The 18,815-nt window shown below is 41.8% G+C and overlaps 1 protein-coding gene across 1 annotated transcript in view; it reads right to left on the bottom strand.

The window, feature by feature from the left end:
• Window positions 1-1,730: 1,730 nt before the first annotated feature.
• Window positions 1,731-18,815, bottom strand: part of ZHX2 (zinc fingers and homeoboxes 2) — a 37,292-nt gene continuing 20,207 nt past the window's right edge. Inside the window, exons 2-4 of the mRNA XM_075270129.1 lie at window positions 15,900-15,976; window positions 5,171-7,696; window positions 1,731-1,974 (exon numbers count right to left, since the gene is read on the bottom strand). Of these exons, the coding sequence (XP_075126230.1) occupies window positions 5,175-7,541 (2,367 nt within the window). The 5' untranslated portion in view covers window positions 7,542-7,696; window positions 15,900-15,976 and the 3' untranslated portion in view covers window positions 1,731-1,974; window positions 5,171-5,174. The remainder of the gene's footprint in view (window positions 1,975-5,170; window positions 7,697-15,899; window positions 15,977-18,815) is intronic.

Genomic DNA, 18,815 nt, shown 5'->3' on the forward strand with positions numbered 1-18,815 from the left:
CTATTCATGACCCTAAGGGCCCGTTCACACGGGAACAGAGGGGGCGGATTATGGCGCATAATCCACCCCCTCACAATGGTGGTCTATGGAGACCGCCAGGCCGCTCAGGGAAAAAAAGAAGCGGGCTGCCCTTTCTTCAGGCAGATTCCCCGCGGCGTCCGCCTGGCAGCAGCAACCTTTGGTGTCGGCCCATTCATTTGAGCCGACTCCGGGGGAAAAAGCCGCAACCGTGACAGTTGTGGCAAATGGGTTTTGACCCGAGAGTGACGCGGCTCCCCGACCGGATTTTGATAAAAAAAATGCCTCCTACAGCTAGCTGCGACTAGATGCCGGTGCAGTGCGGCGGCATTCATTTGCGGCATTCCACTCTGGATTAGGCCCAAATGAGGGGCCAAGTTGGGAGGGAGTCTCGCACTGCAGACACCATGGCGGATTACATGTCAAGATAAGACAGCTCGCTTATTTTTTCCACGATCGGCAAAAAAAAACGCTAATGGAAAAAAAAGAAGTGAATGGCTCCCATTGAAGTCAATGGGAGGCGTTTTTCGGAGCCAGATTCTGAGGCAGATTCCACATCAAAATCCGATCTACAAAACTCTGTGTGAACTCAGCCATACTCTCCAGAAGCACGGCTCAATGTGGATGAGGCCTAGTATGAATTCCCCCCAACACCAGGGTACATAGACCTCCTCCTCCATGGGACGGTTACTGGTTCCAGAGATGGAAGATTTCAAGCCGGTTTTGATGTTTAACATCGACAACAGTCAAATCAGACACAAAAGTATTTTTGATCCAAGCAATAAAAATGCTTTATTTAAATTTTTTCTTTTATATAAAAAAAAATTTTTTTTTTAATCAAACTTCCTAAGATATTTGTGCAGTGCGGTGAAATGAGATTATCTCCATTATTATGTCTTCAAAACACAACTATTCTTTTCTCATCATATACAATATGAAGCAGAAAGAAAAAAAAAAAAAAAAAAATCTCAAAAACTTTTTCTTTCAAAAAGTGCACACACTGGGTAGGCTCAACTACACCTAAAAACTGACAAATAGTCTTTAGTTGTGCTCGCGCGGCTTTCGGATAACTTTATACATATATTTAAAAAAAAAAAACTAAAAAAAAAACAATAAAATTCAGATCTGAATATTTTTGAAAAAAAAAAAAAAAAAATCTATTTCTCGCACACACGCATACATATATATCATTAGCGATCCTCTCCATTTTCAGTATAGTAAAACGCTTGCGTAAACCTAAACACACCAGGAAGCCCTTAAAGTTTGATATCCACCAGGACAATGTCCAATTTTTTTGGAGACCGAACCTCGAAACGCCAAGAAACATCCATTTTGGCAAGATAGTCCGTTCCGGTGGAAATCGTCAGTCATGTCTCGTGTTCTCTTGATGTTGAATTTGATCTGGAATTTGTTTCCTTTCCCTCTCGCTCCGACCCCCCAACCCCCCCATCCTCTCCCTCCACCACTCTCGTTATGACCAGTGGTCCCATCATAAAATGGCGCTACCACTAGGAAGTAACAAATATAGAATTTTTTATAGACACAACAAAAAGAGAACAAAAAAAAATTAGACAACTTAGTGGTTACTAATTCTAAGCAATGCAAAAATTTCTTAAAAAAAAAATAAAAAAAATAAAAAAAAATAAAAGCGAACAATTTTTTTGTTTTTGCCCCCCCCCCCCCCCCCCCAAAAAAAAAAAAAAAAAAAAAAGTAACCAACATGTCCGTCACTCAAAAAGTTTCCAGTAGAGAAGTAATGGGCGGGAAATGTACAAAGTCTTTTAGAATTTTCGTTCTTTGGCAAGGAAAGAACTTTTCTTTTCAGTTTTACAATCCACTACGAGGCTATAGACAGAGAGAGTCCTGGCTGAGCAGAATCCAGCACCGATCCAGTAGGAAAATATATCTGTTATCTCCAATGTGATAGGAGGCCGCGCCCCGACAACACCAACCAATCTAAGAAAGAAAAAGAAGATTGTAAGGGTTTTTTGGGTACTGAAGCGAGTAGTCTGAACAGTTACAAACTTATAGCCGGGCTAACTTGTCTTCACAAGAAAATGCACAAACTGATGCAAATGTGTGGTTCTGACAAGGCCCTACTGATCTACTAACCCTGAAAGCCAGAATATAGAAGAGAAGAGGAGCGGGCAACAGTCTGAGCAATACTATAATAGCTGCCGTATATACTCGAGTATAAGCCGCAATATTAATGTATAGAATCTCCCATAAAATAGTGGGGGGGGGGGGAGAAGCTTTAAAATAAATAAAAGTTCTGAATCCCTCCTTTCCCTAGAATACATACAAAGGAAAATTACTATGAAACTCATACACATTAGGTCTCCCTGTATCTGACAGTGCCCGGTCTACTGAATATAGGGGATCTGCAGTGCTCCTGTTCCATCAGGAAGGAGTTAATAGGAGCACTGCAGATCCCCTATAGTCAGCCAGGCTGAAGTCCAAGTGGGGGAAGAAAAAACAGTGCTCAAGCTCAGGGAAGGGGCAGACAGACAACCAAAACACCCCCTCCCCTTCCCCAGCACCTACTGCACCCAAAACCTCCGACCATTTTAATTTTTGAAATTTTCCAGTAGCTGCTGCATTTCCCCCCCCCTCGGCTTATACTTGAGTCAATAAATTTTCCCAGTTTTTTGTGGTAAAATTAGCGGCCTCGGCTTATATTCAGGTGGGCTTATACTCGAGTATATACGGTATATTCTTGTACATAGGAGTAGTATTATAGTAGTTATATTCTTGTACATAGGAGTAGTATTATAGTAGTTATATTCTTGTACATAGGATGTAGTATTATAGTAGTTATATTCTTGTACATAGGAGCAGTATTATAGTAGTTATATTCTAGTACATAGGAGCAGTATTATAGTAGTTATATTCTTGTACATAGTAGTATTATAGTAGTTATATTCTTGTACATAGGATGTAGTATTATAGTAGTTATATTCTTGTACATAGGATGTAGTATTATAGTAGTTATATTCTTGTACATAGGAGCAGTATTATAGTAGTTATATTCTTGTACATAGGAGTAGTATTATAGTAGTTATATTCTTGTACATAGGATGTAGTATTATAGTAGTTATATTCTTGTACATAGGAGCAGTATTATAGTAGTTATATTCTTGTACATAGTAGTATTATAGTAGTTATATTCTTGTACATAGGAGGTAGTATTATAGTAGTTATATTCTTGTACATAGGAGCAGTATTATAGTAGTTATATTATTGTACATAGGAGCAGTATTATAGTAGTTATATTCTAGTACATAGGAGGTAGTATTATAGTAGTTATATTCTTGTACATAGGAGTTGTATTATAGTAGTTATATTCTTGTACATAGGAGGTAGTATTATAGTAGTTATATTCTTGTACATAGGAGCAGTATTATAGTAGTTATATTCTTGCACATAGGAGCAGTATTATAGTAGTTATATTCTTGTACATAGGAGTAGTATTATAGTAGTTATAGTCTTGTACATAGGAGCAGTATTATAGTAGTTATATCCCTGTACATAGGAGCAGTATTATAGTAGTTATATTCTTGTACATAGGAGTAGTATTATAGTAGTTATATTCTTGTACATAGGAGGTAGTATTATAGTAGTTATATTCTTGTACATAGGAGCAGTATTATAGTAGTTATATTCTTGTACATAGGAGCAGTATTATAGTAGTTATATTCTTGTACATAGGAGTAGTATTATAGTAGTTATATTCTTGTACATAGGAGTAGTATTATAGTAGTTATATTCTTGTATATAGGAGGTAGTATTATAGTAGTTATATTCTTGTACATAGGAGCAGTATTATAGTAGTTATATTCTTGTACATAGGAGGTAGTATTATAGTAGTTATATTCTTGTACATAGGAGTTGTATTATAGTAGTTATATTCTTGTACATAGGAGCAGTATTATAGTAGTTATATTCTTGTACATAGGAGTAGTAGTATAGTAGTTATATTCTTGTACATAGGATTAGTATTATAGTAGTTATATTCTTGTACATAGGAGCAGTATTATAGTAGTTACAGTATATTCTTGTACATAGTAGTAGTATTATAGTAGTTATATTCTTGTACATAGGAGCAGTATTATAGTAGTTATATTCTTGTACATAGGAGCAGTATTATATTAGTTATATTCTTGTACATAGGAGCAGTATTATAGTAGTTATATTCTTGTACATAGGAGTTGTATTATAGTAGTTATATTCTTGTACATAGGAGGTAGTATTATAGTAGTTATATTCTTGTACATAGGAGCAGTATTATAGTAGTTATATTCTTGTACATAAGAGCAGTATTATAGTAGTTATATTCTTGTACATAGGAGCAGTATTATAGTAGTTATATTCTTGTACATAGTGGCAGTATTATAGTAGTTATATTCTTGTACATAGGAGCAGTATTATAGTAGTTATATTCTTGTACATAGGAGTAGTATTATAGTAGTTATATTCTTGTACATAGGAGGTAGTATTATATTAGTTATATTCTTGTACATAGTAGTATTATAGTAGTTATATTCTTGTACATAGGAGCAGTATTATAGTAGTTATATTCTTGTACATAGGAGGTAGTATTATAGTAGTTATATTCTTGTACATAGGAGTAGTATTATAGTAGTTATATTCTTGTACATAGGGGCAGTATTATAGTAGTTATATTCTTGTACATAGGGGCAGTATTATAGTAGTTCTATTCTTGTACATAGGAGTAGTATTATAGTAGTTATATTCTTGTACATAGGAGCAGTATTATAGTAGTTATATTCTTGTACATAGGAGCAGTATTATAGTAGTTATATTCTTGTACATAGGAGCAGTATTATAGTAGTTATATTCTTGTACATAGGAGCAGTATTACGCAGTACATAGGGGCAGTATTTGATTTGGTACTGTTGGTAAACTATATTTAGTTCATCAGGTCATCAAGTCCAAACTTGAAGATAGTAACCATTTTTACAGATCAGAAGTGCTCAGTATGACTCTCTTCACCCCTTTAATTTAAGAGTGCAACGCTTTAGGGAACCTAGAGAAGCTCATTTAATGGCCAGTACTTCTGAGAAAGGACAATTCACATCAGATTAATAATGTAAAAATAAAAACCTAAAACCATGCGTGCCGCCATTCTCACCTGGTTAGACACGAGTCTCTTCTTTAGGCGTACTTTCATATTCATAATCAACCAAGTCATCTTGGGTGTCCTGTCCAGTCTGACTCCAGCTATCTCCACCATCTGATATAACCTCCTCTTCTCCGTGAGATTTCACCTCACTCTCCAAGTCAAGTTTATCATCATCTTGTTCATTGTTTAGCCGATCTAAAGTCGCTTGTTCCTGCATTTCTAAGAAATACGCTCTTAGTTCGTCAACATCCACTTTAGCCTTGAGCATCAGAAGATCGACATCTTCCTCGTGTAACTGGCCGTATTCCTGGAAATACCTGGTGAGAATGTCTTTGCCCGTGTTAGTGGCTGAAACGATCTTAATATACTTTTTCCGCTCTTCCAGAGAGCGTTCGTATATTTTTCGGTATTGCTCCATCCACCTTAAAGTCCCATTCCGGAGGACACATCGGTTATCCTTAAACCATTTTACAATTTCTGTCCTGACCAGTCCAGTTTGGGCCGCCAGCTGATCGTACTCGTGCGGAGTCGGCCACTGAGTTCTTGCGAAGGTACTTTTTAGGAGATGGAGCTGCTCCTGTTTAGATTTGTACTGTGCAGAAGAGTTTGACCAAGAGCTCGATAAGTTACCAGATTGCACCGTTGACCCGTTCATGACTCCATCATTGCTGTCCGAACCCATAGAGTCCAAAACGGCTTGTTCCATGCAATCTCTCACTTTCCTCCTGTCCGAAAACCAGTAATGTATTTGCCGCCTGGACAGTCTCGTCTCAGCCCGTAAACAGTCCAATTCGGCCTGTGTCGGGAAGGAGTTCTTCTGAAAGCTGTTTTCTAGACACTGGACTTGCTCTTCGGAGAGCTTGGCAAGCTTTGTGGGCGTTATGTCTCTGTAATGGTAGGGCCGTCGAGTCCGGGGGGACAATCGATCCCTCAGTAGAGACTCACTGGTGATGTTACAAATACCCCTCTGGCTCCTGTACCGATAGTCACTGAACCATTTCTTAATTTCGCTCCTAGAAAGCCCGGTGATATCGATTAATCTGTAAATTTCCACATCATCTGGAAACTGGCTGTTTACAAAGCTGGCCTTCAAAATGGCAATCTGCTCGTTGGTTTTTTTCCGCTCGTGTCGAGAGGAGGACACCATGTTTAATCGGGGATTAGGAGATGAAGCGTTTCCTTGATTCTGACGCTTCGGCTGGGGAGATTCTTGGGGGTTCTGTAAGGAACGTTTCTGGCTTGGACTCGGTGTTCCAGATGAGTTGCCGGAATACGTAGATACGGTTACGGTAGGGGTGTTTGTCACTTGCGTTAAGACTAGACCTGTCTGCCCAAGAATTTGACAAGGAACTGCCGTCTGGATAATGGGTTGGCCAATCTTAGCAGTAGTTGTTAACGGAGTCGGCACAACGGTAAAGGTCTGCGGAACAGACTGGATAGTCCCATTGAACATTTTCTTTCGTGCCTCTTCCACCTCTTCTGGAGACCAACTTATGCCATGCTTCAGCCTCTGCGTGGCAAACCAAATTCTTATCTGTTCCTCTGGATGTTTCGAGGCCGCCGTTAGCCACGACAGTTCTGCCTGCGTGGGGTACGGAAATTTATTAAAAGAATTGATTAAGGTTGCGTTAGTGTCAAGAGCGGAATTGTATTTGTTGCTATTTAGAGGTACGGGGATTTTCGGAAGAAGGTTGATGTTGGGTGGAAGTTGAACAGACGGCATCACGTGAGTTAAACCATCTCCCGAAAGTCCATTCGTTTCCGAGAGTCCGTACTGGGCATCGTACAACGACTCTTCGGCCTTTCGCTGTTTTTTCATTTCAGCGCGACTTTTTCCGAGCTTGCTGATGGGCAGCTTATTTATGGATACGCCGCCCATGGATAGGTCATCATTGTCCATGCTTTCTTGAGTGCTGGAAACATCAGCACCACCTTCGATGGACTGTTCTAGAATAGTCTGGTTATTGCGTTTCATTAACTTTAACTTGAAATTGCTTTCTCCCGGGTGATGTTTGGAATTGTGGTCAGATAAAGAGTCGTATTTTTTGGTGGTGAAGTTACATTCGGCGCAGACATAGAGGGGGTTAAGAATGACGTTGGGGTGTTGCATGTCCACGTGTTCCGTGAACTCATTGAGATTCTGGGTTACGTAAGGACAATATTTACACTCGTAACCACCTTGCAACTTTTTGGATTGAGTCTCCGCCGGTGGCTTCTCCTCCACCGCGTTGTGTTCCTCAGTTTCCTTCTTCACCGGCCAGTCGTTTTTAGTCTCTGAAGAGGACGCATTGTTCAAAACATCAATGTCGTGGTCTTCCTGGTCTACGAGCTCGGTTGCCCGTACCATGCACGGCGTGGTAGACTTTCTTTTACTGGCCATGTTGATAGCAGGTTGTTATTACAATATGCAAATGAGTTCAAGTAGGTTACACCAAAAATGTAAGGGGTGTAGACGTGTTATACTCCACACACTATCCAGGGTGAGCTTTGGTGGTTCCCTTGAATCTGCATAGGGTTCGGATTCGTGTGACACACCTGAAAGACACAAATAATGGCGGTCGTGAGCATCAGATCAATAACTGGTACCAAGATATTAGTTACAACATGGCTTTAGGCATTTTTTTTCCGGCTGGTTTCAAGAAGCAAAATTTTTTGGGGTGGGGGGTGTTTTTGATTGCCAATGTGCTAGCCCATTATATTCCATGGCCCCATACACAGGTCTGCGTATGGGGCTGAGAGCCCGGGGTAAAACACCTGTCCGTATTGTGGCCCGGGCTCACTAAAGTTAATCAATGGGTATGTACAGGGCATGATTGGCACATGGGCTGCCCAACCACGGTTGTCTAGAACAGGGTGGCTTAAATCAGGTGTGTCGTGGATCCAGTAGGTGGCGCTGCCTTGGCTGCCTTTCACAGCTAACAAACCCGGAGCCTTGGCACTTTTAGAGCAGAGACTGTGAGTCTCCTAAATGTAACCCTAATCCACCTGGTTTGACGTGGATACGGCAGGTGATGCCCCATACTAAGTCACAGAAGGCAGCGCCACCTACTGGATCCACGGCCTACCAGACAGCACCTGATTTTACCTGCTCCATTTACTGCTCAACCTCAGATGAGGCAAATATAAGGGTGCAATATTCTCATACCGGTGGTATTGATACCCCCACCACTTGGGGTGGAGGGGGGTTTGGTTCCGATTTCTACATGTCTGACCTGAATTGGACCCATTCACATTTATCTACAGATCAGACCCCTAGTGGTGGAACGGGGCTACCAAGATTTTTGCAAACGTGTATGTGACCAGAGCGGCCCGACGACGGCAGCTTTAGTCCTAGGTCGTAAATACAGCCGCGTTACAGGATTATATTCTGCAGAGTACGAGGCAGCCGGTACGTGTCATAGCGCAAGATTTAGCGAGCATTTAGCTACCCCCCAAATACTGCAGGTAACCAAGTATGCGTCACCGGGAAAGGCACACTCAAAAAAAAATCAATGAAACCGCAAGGCTTTAATATGGATCAGGATTCACTGCCGCAGAGCGAGCAGACAGCGCCGGCTGCTGCCCAACAGACTGTGATGTCAAATTACAGCTCAACATCCTTAAAGGGGCGCTAAACCTTAGGACGGGAGCTGTGTGTATCGCCCAAGGGCGTCCGCAGGATAGATGGCAGGATTTGTGGAATCCAACTACACCCTGGCCTGACATGGCTGATAACAGAGAGCAATAGATTAGACTCCACTCCTACACACAGCAAGCTTATAGGGTTAATATCTCAAAGGGTATATAAGAGGCGCGGCCCCGTAACTCAAGGCTCTAGAGACCCCCAAATGCAAATAATATATCAAGCACTATAAATGTCCTCAGTTGGTGGAGGGGATGCGACACCGTGCAAGACACAAAATAGCACCCATGGGGGTTGTATAGGTAGATATGGCTGCTTTGTCCCAGAAACAGCGCCAAAGCGGCCCACAGGTTGCATCTGGTACTGCAGCTCAGCACCACTGAAGGGAATGGGATTGAACTGCAATACCACACATAACCTGTGGGCGGGTGTGGCGCTGTTTCTGGAAGAAAGTCGCCGTGTTTGACTATACAATCCCTTCTAACAAAAAATCAGATCTGATAACTAAAGTCTCAAGACATTTCAGTGCTGGAACATCAGAATTCTGGATTACAGGATGGCGGATTACAAGAATCGCACTGAATTACATATGAATAGCTCTGGATCACAGAATGGCAATGACAGGATTTCTAGAAACTCTGGATTATAAAAGCACAAATTACAAGGATTTTATTGAACCATTTATTTTGCTCTGGATTGCAGGATTTCTAGAAATTCTGGATTACAGATTGGAAAATTACGTGAATTTTTTCAAAACGACCTCATTTTTTTTCTAACCATTCTAGATTACAGGATTTCTAGACAGTCTGGATTACAGGATAGTAGATTTATTTTCTACTAGTTCTGCATTTCTTAAAATTCTGAATTACGGGCCGGCGGATTACAAGAAATTTACCAATTTTTTTTTTTTTTTTATCTCTGGATTACAGGATTTCTACAAATTCTGGATTACCAGAATTTCATTGCACTACAAATTTTCTAATAGTTCTAGATGACAGGATTTCTACAAATTCTGGATTACCGGAGAGCGGATTACAAGAATTTTACCGAACTATGTATTTTCTAATGGTTCTAGATGCCAGGATTTCTACAAGTTCTGGATTACCGGATTACAAGAATTTTACCAATTTTTTTTTAGCTCTGGATTACAGGATTTCTACAAATTCTGGATTACCGGATTACAAGAATTTTACCGAATTCTTTATTTCCTAATAGTAATTTAACCCATAACTTCCCGATTCACAAGCAGGGCCGTATCGCCACCCCCTTCCCTCTCGCTCTGCTCCATTGTGCTCGCCCCCAGCCGCTCTCATATTTCACACTGTGAAATCGGCCCCCTCTGATTCCCACAACCCCCACATACCGCCCTCCCCCCAGCCAATTCAAGCCGCATCCTGTCCAGAATAGCCTTCCCAGTAGATGCCCCAACGGAGTCGTGTTTTCGCCAATCACTCAGCTTTCCCAGACTTCTGAACGCTAAACCAACCTCGCTATACAACTAGTAGGTCAACAATGCCTGCGGGGCCACGAGTATATTCATATCTGTGCTTTTACGTAAATCAGCGTCTTAGAAAGCTGGGTGACAACATGGCTTCCATTGCTTTTCTGGACCCCTGACATCTAGTTTCGTAGAGATACTACATAGAACTAAGATGGTCGGTCGTAGAGGCCTGGGAAAGCTGCATGTTCGGCTGTAGTGTGATCACCCAGCTTTCCCAGAATCAGATAACACCATGACATGAGGGAATGATGCGTTTCACATGATTTTGGCGATTCGGCTGCAGCGAAAATCTAGCAGAACAAAGAACCCGCAGCAACAGCGACTGCATCGCTGTCATCCGGGCGGAATCTGATCACGGTGGAGGGGGGTGGGGGGTGCAATGATGGCGCTCTAATGAGGTGCTCTGTGTGGAGTGAATGCTAATCAGGTACTGCGGCTAATGAACTTTCTTTCGGCGCACACGGCTGCACATTCCTGTAACAGGTCAGCAATTTTCATGGAGACCCAGCAGTCGTTTCCAGAGGACGAAACTTACACAGGCAGGTAGACGGCAGAAAGATAGAGAGAGAGAGAGAGACAACTGCGCCGACTAGAAACCAAAATCGTATCTGAACCAGTTAAAAAAAAAATCACCTAAATCCTCTCGTGTTTACGATTTGCTTTCCCGGGATGCAGCCAGCAGTGTAAAGCATGGTGGATGGAGAGGTCGTCATGGCTACATGCACGACCTAATGTATATGTAATGGTGTAATTACAATAAATACATCCTTGGTTGAGGATCACAGTCTGTATTCTACTTCAGGGCTGCATTCACCATTCTGACGGCCTCAGAGCTGAACTCTCTGGCGATTTATATTCTGGCACTGCACACGAATCAGATTTATAAAGAGAAGTATATTCTACAAATGTATTCCTTAAAACCAGATATGAAATTGATCACTTTTTCTAGTCTGTTTTTATTTTCTGATTGTACATTTTTTTAAATTCTATTTTCTGTCCATGATTATGGGGGCGGCCATCTTGCCTGAGCTTCTCTTCTGCTCTGTTAACAGCATTTAGTGGTATGCTTTACTGCACGGTCATGGCCACAGGCAGCAATAGTCTGAACACGACTCACTGAGGTTTATGGGAGAGATTTCTAGACATGGTTTGTGCAGGGCAGGGAAGGAGATAAGCTGTGACATCATCTATTGCCAATAGTGACGTAATGATGGTTCTGTGGTGTTATCTATAGAGGCGTTATCTTCTATTGTAATCCTGCCTATGATGTAAATGAGCTGATTGCAGCAAAGAGTGACAGTCTATTATTAGGTTTAGTGTGCAGAGTTAAAATTGCGGATGTAAAAATATATATTTTTTTACTACATTGCAAACTCCCCAAAAATAAACAAAAACCTGCTGCTTTTGCAGTCCCATCCACATAGCATGTTAAGGTCACCCACAGAAATGCTAAGTTTTTCCCCATGGGGTGGAGTTGGGGAGCAAAAATTAAAAGGCAGCAGAAAAGCAGTGAAAAAGCGTGTTATGCCGAGTTTTATTTTCTGCTGCATTTTTTGTTGTAGAGTATTTTACAACTGTGTTTCACTATGTGAGGTCTCCGAAAGCAGTTTTCACAGATCGCAATATTGATAATTTCATCCGAAACGTTTGCTACTCTCCCCTTTCTAGTCTATGGGAGCGGCTCCGGTGCACCGTAATAACCAGCTGGTAACCAAAGCCTTCTATGTCTGTGCCGGTGACAACGCCCATAGTCACAGGCCAGTGCAGAATTTCACGGGTGACTCTGAAATGTTCCCTTGTGTAAAATTGCAAGAACCTCACAGCTGGGTCAGGAAGCTAAAATTCCAGGGTCCTCTGTTACGCCTCCGGGAAACGTACGAACGAGAAGAGATCATCTTACCAATAGCGTCCATCACTATACTGACCGACAATGCCAGTGATGTTTACAAAGGGCACGGAAAGTTGCAAACATATTCATACACTTCCAGGCGGAATAAATGAGGAACGACACAATGGAGAGTGCCAAGAAAAGATGCTCCAAAATTGTAATGGATTCCAAGGAAAGGGTCCACTTTAAGGGAGGGGGTTATCCCAGGACAAACCACGTCTGCTTTATCCCGGAAACAGCGCCACACCTGTTCATAGGTTATATCTGGCATTGCAGCTCAGTCCCATTCACTTCAATAGAGCTGAGATGCAATAACAGACGCGCCATGAAGTCATGACGGATAGATGTAATGACGATACGTCCTATACGTTCCGTCAGAAATTCAGGAAAGCTGAGTGGCATACATGTGTCTGTATGGTTTAATGGCGGCCATTTTGCTTGTCATCTATATATGACTAAGAGGTCATGGCATAAATTTTTTTGGACTTTTTGTTATAGATTTCACATATGTGGAAATTATATATATATATATATATATATATATATATATATATATATATATATATATATATGTTAACCCCGCGTAGTACACGGAATTGCAAAACCACATGGAGGCCATCTGTGAAAAACAACAGTGAACATTGTGCAAGTTGTGGTCTGGTCAGAGCGTATATAGCACCAATGGCCGTAACAGGGTGAGGACGTATAGCGACATTTCTACCGGCCTTCTAGTCAGAGTCAGGAAACCACAGCAACGCTGAAGAGGTTTGCACAAAAGGTACCAATGCGAGGTGACAAAATAAACCCCCAAAACACTGCACGGTGCCAACAAAGGCCTCCGCTTCTGTACACCAGGGCAGCGCAGGGATAGATGTTAATTAAAGGAAGAGCGCCGCGGTTTTCTGCCGCAGCAGCAATATGTAATGAAGCAGAATTAAGCCGAGAAAGTAGGCCACGGCCTAAGCGAGTGACTTGAGGAGCATTTTATAGGTCCTGACAGGTCCAGAAAACAGTGACGGATATAATCTGCCTCCAGTCCGGTCTGAAGGATGTTCCCAACTACTCCTGTCAGATGTGTACATCACTGATCCGATTGAACCGGTGTAAGGAGACCGCCCGCAGTGACGCCGCCATCGCTGCCGCAGCGTCCAAGCAAGCCAAGACGACCCTAGTGCAGGAATACCAGCAGAATAATTAGAAAGGCCTCGCTAAACCTGACACAAGGGAGCAAGGCCAAAAGAGATCTGATAGAGAGAATGTATAGGGTTAAATAATATACCTGGAAAGTGTCAGATTACCAGATAATCCGGATTATCAGACTGTTAGAGAGAAATTATAGAGGAGCGGAGAGAATAGTCAAGAATAAGCCCCAAAATACTAAAAAAACAAAAACAAGTGCTAGGTAAGTGACCGTTCTGGATGAAGGGATCTATCTATCTATCTATCTATCAATCAATCTCTTATCTATCTATCTATCTCCTATCTATCTATCTATCTATCTATCTATCTATCTCCTATCTATCTATCTAATCTATCTCCTATCTATCTAATCTCCTATCTATCTCCTATCTATCTCTCTATCTATCTCTCTATCTAATCTATCTATCTATCTCCTATTTATCTATCTCCTATCTATCTATCTATCTATCACTATATTTCTATCTCTACGTAGACCATGGTTGGTACACAAATAATACAACAAAAAAGAAGAAAAAAAAAAGTGGTAAAAAAGATATCTAGGAATTAAACCATATGGCTGTTTTCTGCCATAAAGAAGTCGGAGAGGTTTCGTCAACCCTAACAAATTCATATCAAAGCTTGCTGACAATACCAGACATCCCTTGGACAGGTGCGTTGCTATTTTTTTGGAAGAAACTGGCCATAATCCTAATCCCATACAACCCCTTACAATTCCGTATTCATAAGATATCCCATAAAAGACCTAAAAAATGGTGTCCAAGTAGTGCCACAACCAAATTAGTAATTGGGTATTCACTGAGTTTTTCACTTTAAGACCCTGTTCACAAAGTGGAATCTGGCCGATTTTGAGGGAGCCAGGGGAAAATAAAGAGGATTCGGAGCTAGATGTCCGCCTCATATTACTCCCGATTTTCTACCTAGTGTTTTGAGCCTAATTTTTTTCTAACTGGACTATACCAGTCAGGCTACAGCAAGGTAGAAGGTCCATCTTTTGACCTTGGATCCTTCTAGTCTGGAGGAGGGATTAAGACAGTTCCTTTACTCCCCCTGCTAGGAAGTGGAGGTCTCCGCTGGAACGTTCTGGTTAGACTGACCCAGCCCGTCTGCTGGGTCAGTCTAACCGCACAGCCCGTCTTGGTTTCCAGTCAAGACGACCATTTTTGCTCTTCTCACGGTTTACAGCAGTTCTGTGGGACGAGCTATGAAGGGCGTTTTTGGATGGACCTCAAAACTATGACAAGGACCTTCAAGTCTCAGACCAGGTCTAGCAACCCATAGCTCGGACAATAGCACGTTTGTGTGATTTTGTATAAGAGAAAAGAGCACACTTTTTGGAGGAGACTCCCTGAAATAGGGAAACAATGACCCCAAGGAGAACATCTCCAATCCATAGCTCCATATCAGTGGTATCGAAGACTATGCCTCCATTTTATGGAAGATTGCCACATGCCTTTTTCTTTTTTGCATTCTCCATTGTGTCCTGAGTCTTTATTTCTGCATGGGCGTCAAGGGCATCCCAACCACCATCAGGCCTTCTCTTCCACATCAACAACATCCACACTAAAGGTCTCCTCTTCCCTACTTCATCAGTCCCGGGTGTAATATTGGAGGTTTAATGGAGCCACCAACCATGAATGACTACTACTCTCATCCACCTCTGGTCCCTGGGACCTCAGAAGGCGAATCACAGGCCAACCATCACATGTAACTGGAGACGTAGTAGAGGACGGGTTGAGACGTTCTCCTGGCCGAAAGTTGGGGAGTTACTATAACCAGTAAGGAGCGTTGCTACAAGTAGTGCAAAGGTAACAATCAATACCAGGCCCTGGAGCTTCAAGGGGCCCTGAACTCCTCTCTACAACATAAGGCGGCACTAGTATTTTTGATAGGATGTGGTAATTGGGGGCCCAGTTGCATATTTTGCATTGGGGTCCGAGAGCTTCAGGTTAGGCCTCTGCAACGTGTCTATTAAAAACGTAAAAGAAGTTTCTAGTCGTAAAAAAGTCCTTCAAAAGTAAGAAAGAAAAAAAAAAATCTGCTTGTGCGAATAAGCTGTGGAGTCAGCCAGCAAACGACCCCACAAAATCTATCCGGTATAATTTGATCCTGGCTGATGGAACGCAGTTTAGTCAGACTCGTACGCTCAGAAAAGCCTCTCACTAAAAGACAATAGCACTAAATACGCTGAGAAGCGACATATGTAGTCAGGTGCGGGGATGACACATCGGCCCCTGCCTACTGCCAGTCAATGCGTCTGAGTCACACTGCCTGGAAATTTCCGTGACATCATCAAAGTCGGCTTGAATGACATCAGACCGGTGCCATGTCCTCTCATGGAGAGCGGCGACCAGCAAGTCTGTCTTATTCTAGCAGCTGTTTGCAATCACCTACACCGGGAAGGTCAACGGAAGGAGAGTAAAATTGATTTATGGGGTACAAAGTCTCCTCAAATTCCTATCGGAATGGAAAGTTCAAGAAGTTTTAGTGTCGCAACTTATTTAGAGAGAACCAACTGAGGGGTACATACCATGGATCGGACACCTTGGTCACGAGGGACTTCTTTTCTCAGACATGTCCAGTCACATTCTACAACACCATCACAACCTGAAAAGAAAAACAAATGGTCACAAAAATTTACCTACTGCCCCCGTAACAGCCCTTCAATAGAAACCCACTGATCTCCCAAGACTAGATTGTCAAGTCGATCACACTGGATCCATGAAACAGTCCATTGTCCCCAACAGCAGCCCAGGTTAGACTTGGAGGACCCTTCAAAACAAAAAAAGTTCTCCAGGACTAAAACTCGGATGAAATTGGCGTTCAATGCTTGATCATTGAAGGTCGGTCCTCCAACCCTCACCAAATATTGGTCACCGCTTGCCGCCTTCAATATTCATTCATAGGCCGTCAGTGCCATAGCCCCAAAGGCTTGCATATTAACACATGACTATAGAAGAAAAAATTCAGGGGAATTTCCCAAAAATTTCCAATATTTTTTTTTCCGCCTGCTGAGAGTACGATCGAAATGTGACATACATTCTATGCTGCGCTGTGTAACATGCCGAGGCCAAGAATATGAATAATAAATATTTTTCTCAAGGAATATGGGTGGGGAGCCAGGGTGGAGTATCGGACACCTGACACACAGGGGTTACACAAGGTCCAAAATTAAGTTATTCAGCTGGTCAGTTTTCTGCCATTGACTTAATTTTCTCAACATTTACACCTATGAACAAACCTATGAACACGATGCTCGAATAAATATTTTTTAATATAATTTTTTTTAACCTACGGTACATTAAAAAAAATTACAGATTTTTAATGTTTTTATTTGACTTAATTTTTGGTCATACATTAGCACAATTTTTTTTTTTACATTCATGAAAATTATTCTAAAAAACCTTTGGAAATGATATAACAAATACACACTAAACGCTAACAAAGCCTGCACACGTGCAATTTATTTTCGCGTTGAGGGTCAAGAATTTTTTGCACACACCTGCAAAAAAAAAAAAAATGCAAAAACACACAACAGGAAATCCCACATGACTTCACACTCTCTGGAAGACACACCTCATTGAGTTGTCAACCTGCAAAGCGTCTATTCCTATACATCCTGCTCGTCGAGCTCTTGCTGCACAGTAGGAAAACAAAGACGGGGAAAAAACAAAACAAAACAAAAAATTTTCTTCTAGTTATTTATATTTATAGGTGCTTATCAGTAGGTTTTTTGATTTGGGGGATAAAATTGCTGCACCTGGAGAAAATCCATGCAAAAACAGGGACCACATACAAACCGCATACAGAAGTTGTCCCTTGCAAGAGTCAAACTCAGGACCCCAGTGCTGCAAAAGTAAGAGCGCTACCCACCGCCTCACTTTTTTTTGAGAATTTACATAAAATAACGGGCGTTTTACCCCTTGGAACAATTTCAAGGGAGCCAGTCAACCATCTACTATATAATATAGTTAAAGTGGTTAGAAGAAGACATAGGTCCATCATGTCCAACTCGTAATCCTACAGTGTTGATCCAGAAGAAGGCCGAAAAACAAATCTCGAAGCCAATGTAAATTTCCCCACGTTGAGGGTAAAAAAATTCAGGTACGTTGGATTATATCATTAGAACATTCCTGATGTTTTTGTTCTCAAGGAGATAAGGTATCTAAGCAATGCCTAAAGGTGCGGAAGATTGGATGAGATAGGTGTTGGCAGACGTAGCATTGGGCCAGAAAATATCTCATTGGTATTGTAGGCTTACGGAGATACCAAAAACAATTGCACCTCTTAGGCTCCGTCAAAACACCAAAGCAAAACCTAACACACCCTAGTAGACGGCACCGCGTAACATCTGCCGTATCGGTCACACAATGAATTAGAACTATGTAGTCGCCACTTGGGGTACCTGGCCGGGGCGAGAACCACACATGAGGCTCTGCACAATTGGACATAAACAATATGCAACTCGGGAGGGGTCAGAAGACAAATTGCTCACTTGAAGGAGGCCTTAGGCTGAGGCTTCAACCACCAATCTGACTAAACTTCTCAAGGTTACTAAAGTTCCTTGTTGGTATCTACAAAACTTTTTTTTTGAATAGAGGACTGGAATGTTTCTGTAGTTGGTTAGGACAAGGCTCCATCTACACCACGGGCCCCCCACCCTTCACGTCTGGGCCACATTCAGCCATTTGTCCGCCTTCTGATGTGCTAATTAGCCGCATGACTCCTTAACACCATAAAGCTGGGAGTTCCAAGAAGTCTGAGGGCCTCATTTTCTAAAAGAATCCCCCCCCCCCCCCATTGACGTCAATGGCTCATCCATCCAACAACACTTAGAGCATCTCAAAAACATCTCTCCCAGCCCCCAACCCATGTCAAAGAGTCAAAATCACTAAAAACAAAAACAAGGCCCAAATGTCCTCCTCTTCAACTACAATGGAGAAAATTATTTATTTTTGTATCTTTTCAAAATGTTTTCGTAACTTTACAAATTGAAAGACAGAAATAAACAAAATGTACAGATTATAAAAGTTTTTTTTTTGTTTTTTTTGCCTGGTGTTCATTTGCTCTAAAATCAGACTACACAAGATGCAGCAAAGGATGAAATCGGTAGCAACACGATATGTAGCACACGGGGATTTCAAGCCGACTCTGAAAAAGTCATTTTCCGCAGCGTGAGCTGCCAAAAATCTAAAATTTCTAATATTCCGGTTCAGAATTTCTGTGCCAACGTGAAAACCAGTTTACATCTTAAAGGATGGCATTTATCAGAGGCCCAGGTAACGGTAGACTAGTGGGCATCGGGGTAGCTGCTAGGTGACTGCCCCAAATTTTTAATATTAAAAATACTAATGAGATAGAAGTACGGCGAAAACTGCTGCAGCGGTCGATGTAGTCCCGCCTGGCGGTTTCTATAGACCACCATTGTGAGGGGACGGATTATGAC

The sequence above is a fragment of the Leptodactylus fuscus genome, chromosome 4 (genome assembly GCF_031893055.1).
Source record: "Leptodactylus fuscus isolate aLepFus1 chromosome 4, aLepFus1.hap2, whole genome shotgun sequence".
NCBI lineage: Eukaryota > Metazoa > Chordata > Amphibia > Anura > Leptodactylidae > Leptodactylus > Leptodactylus fuscus.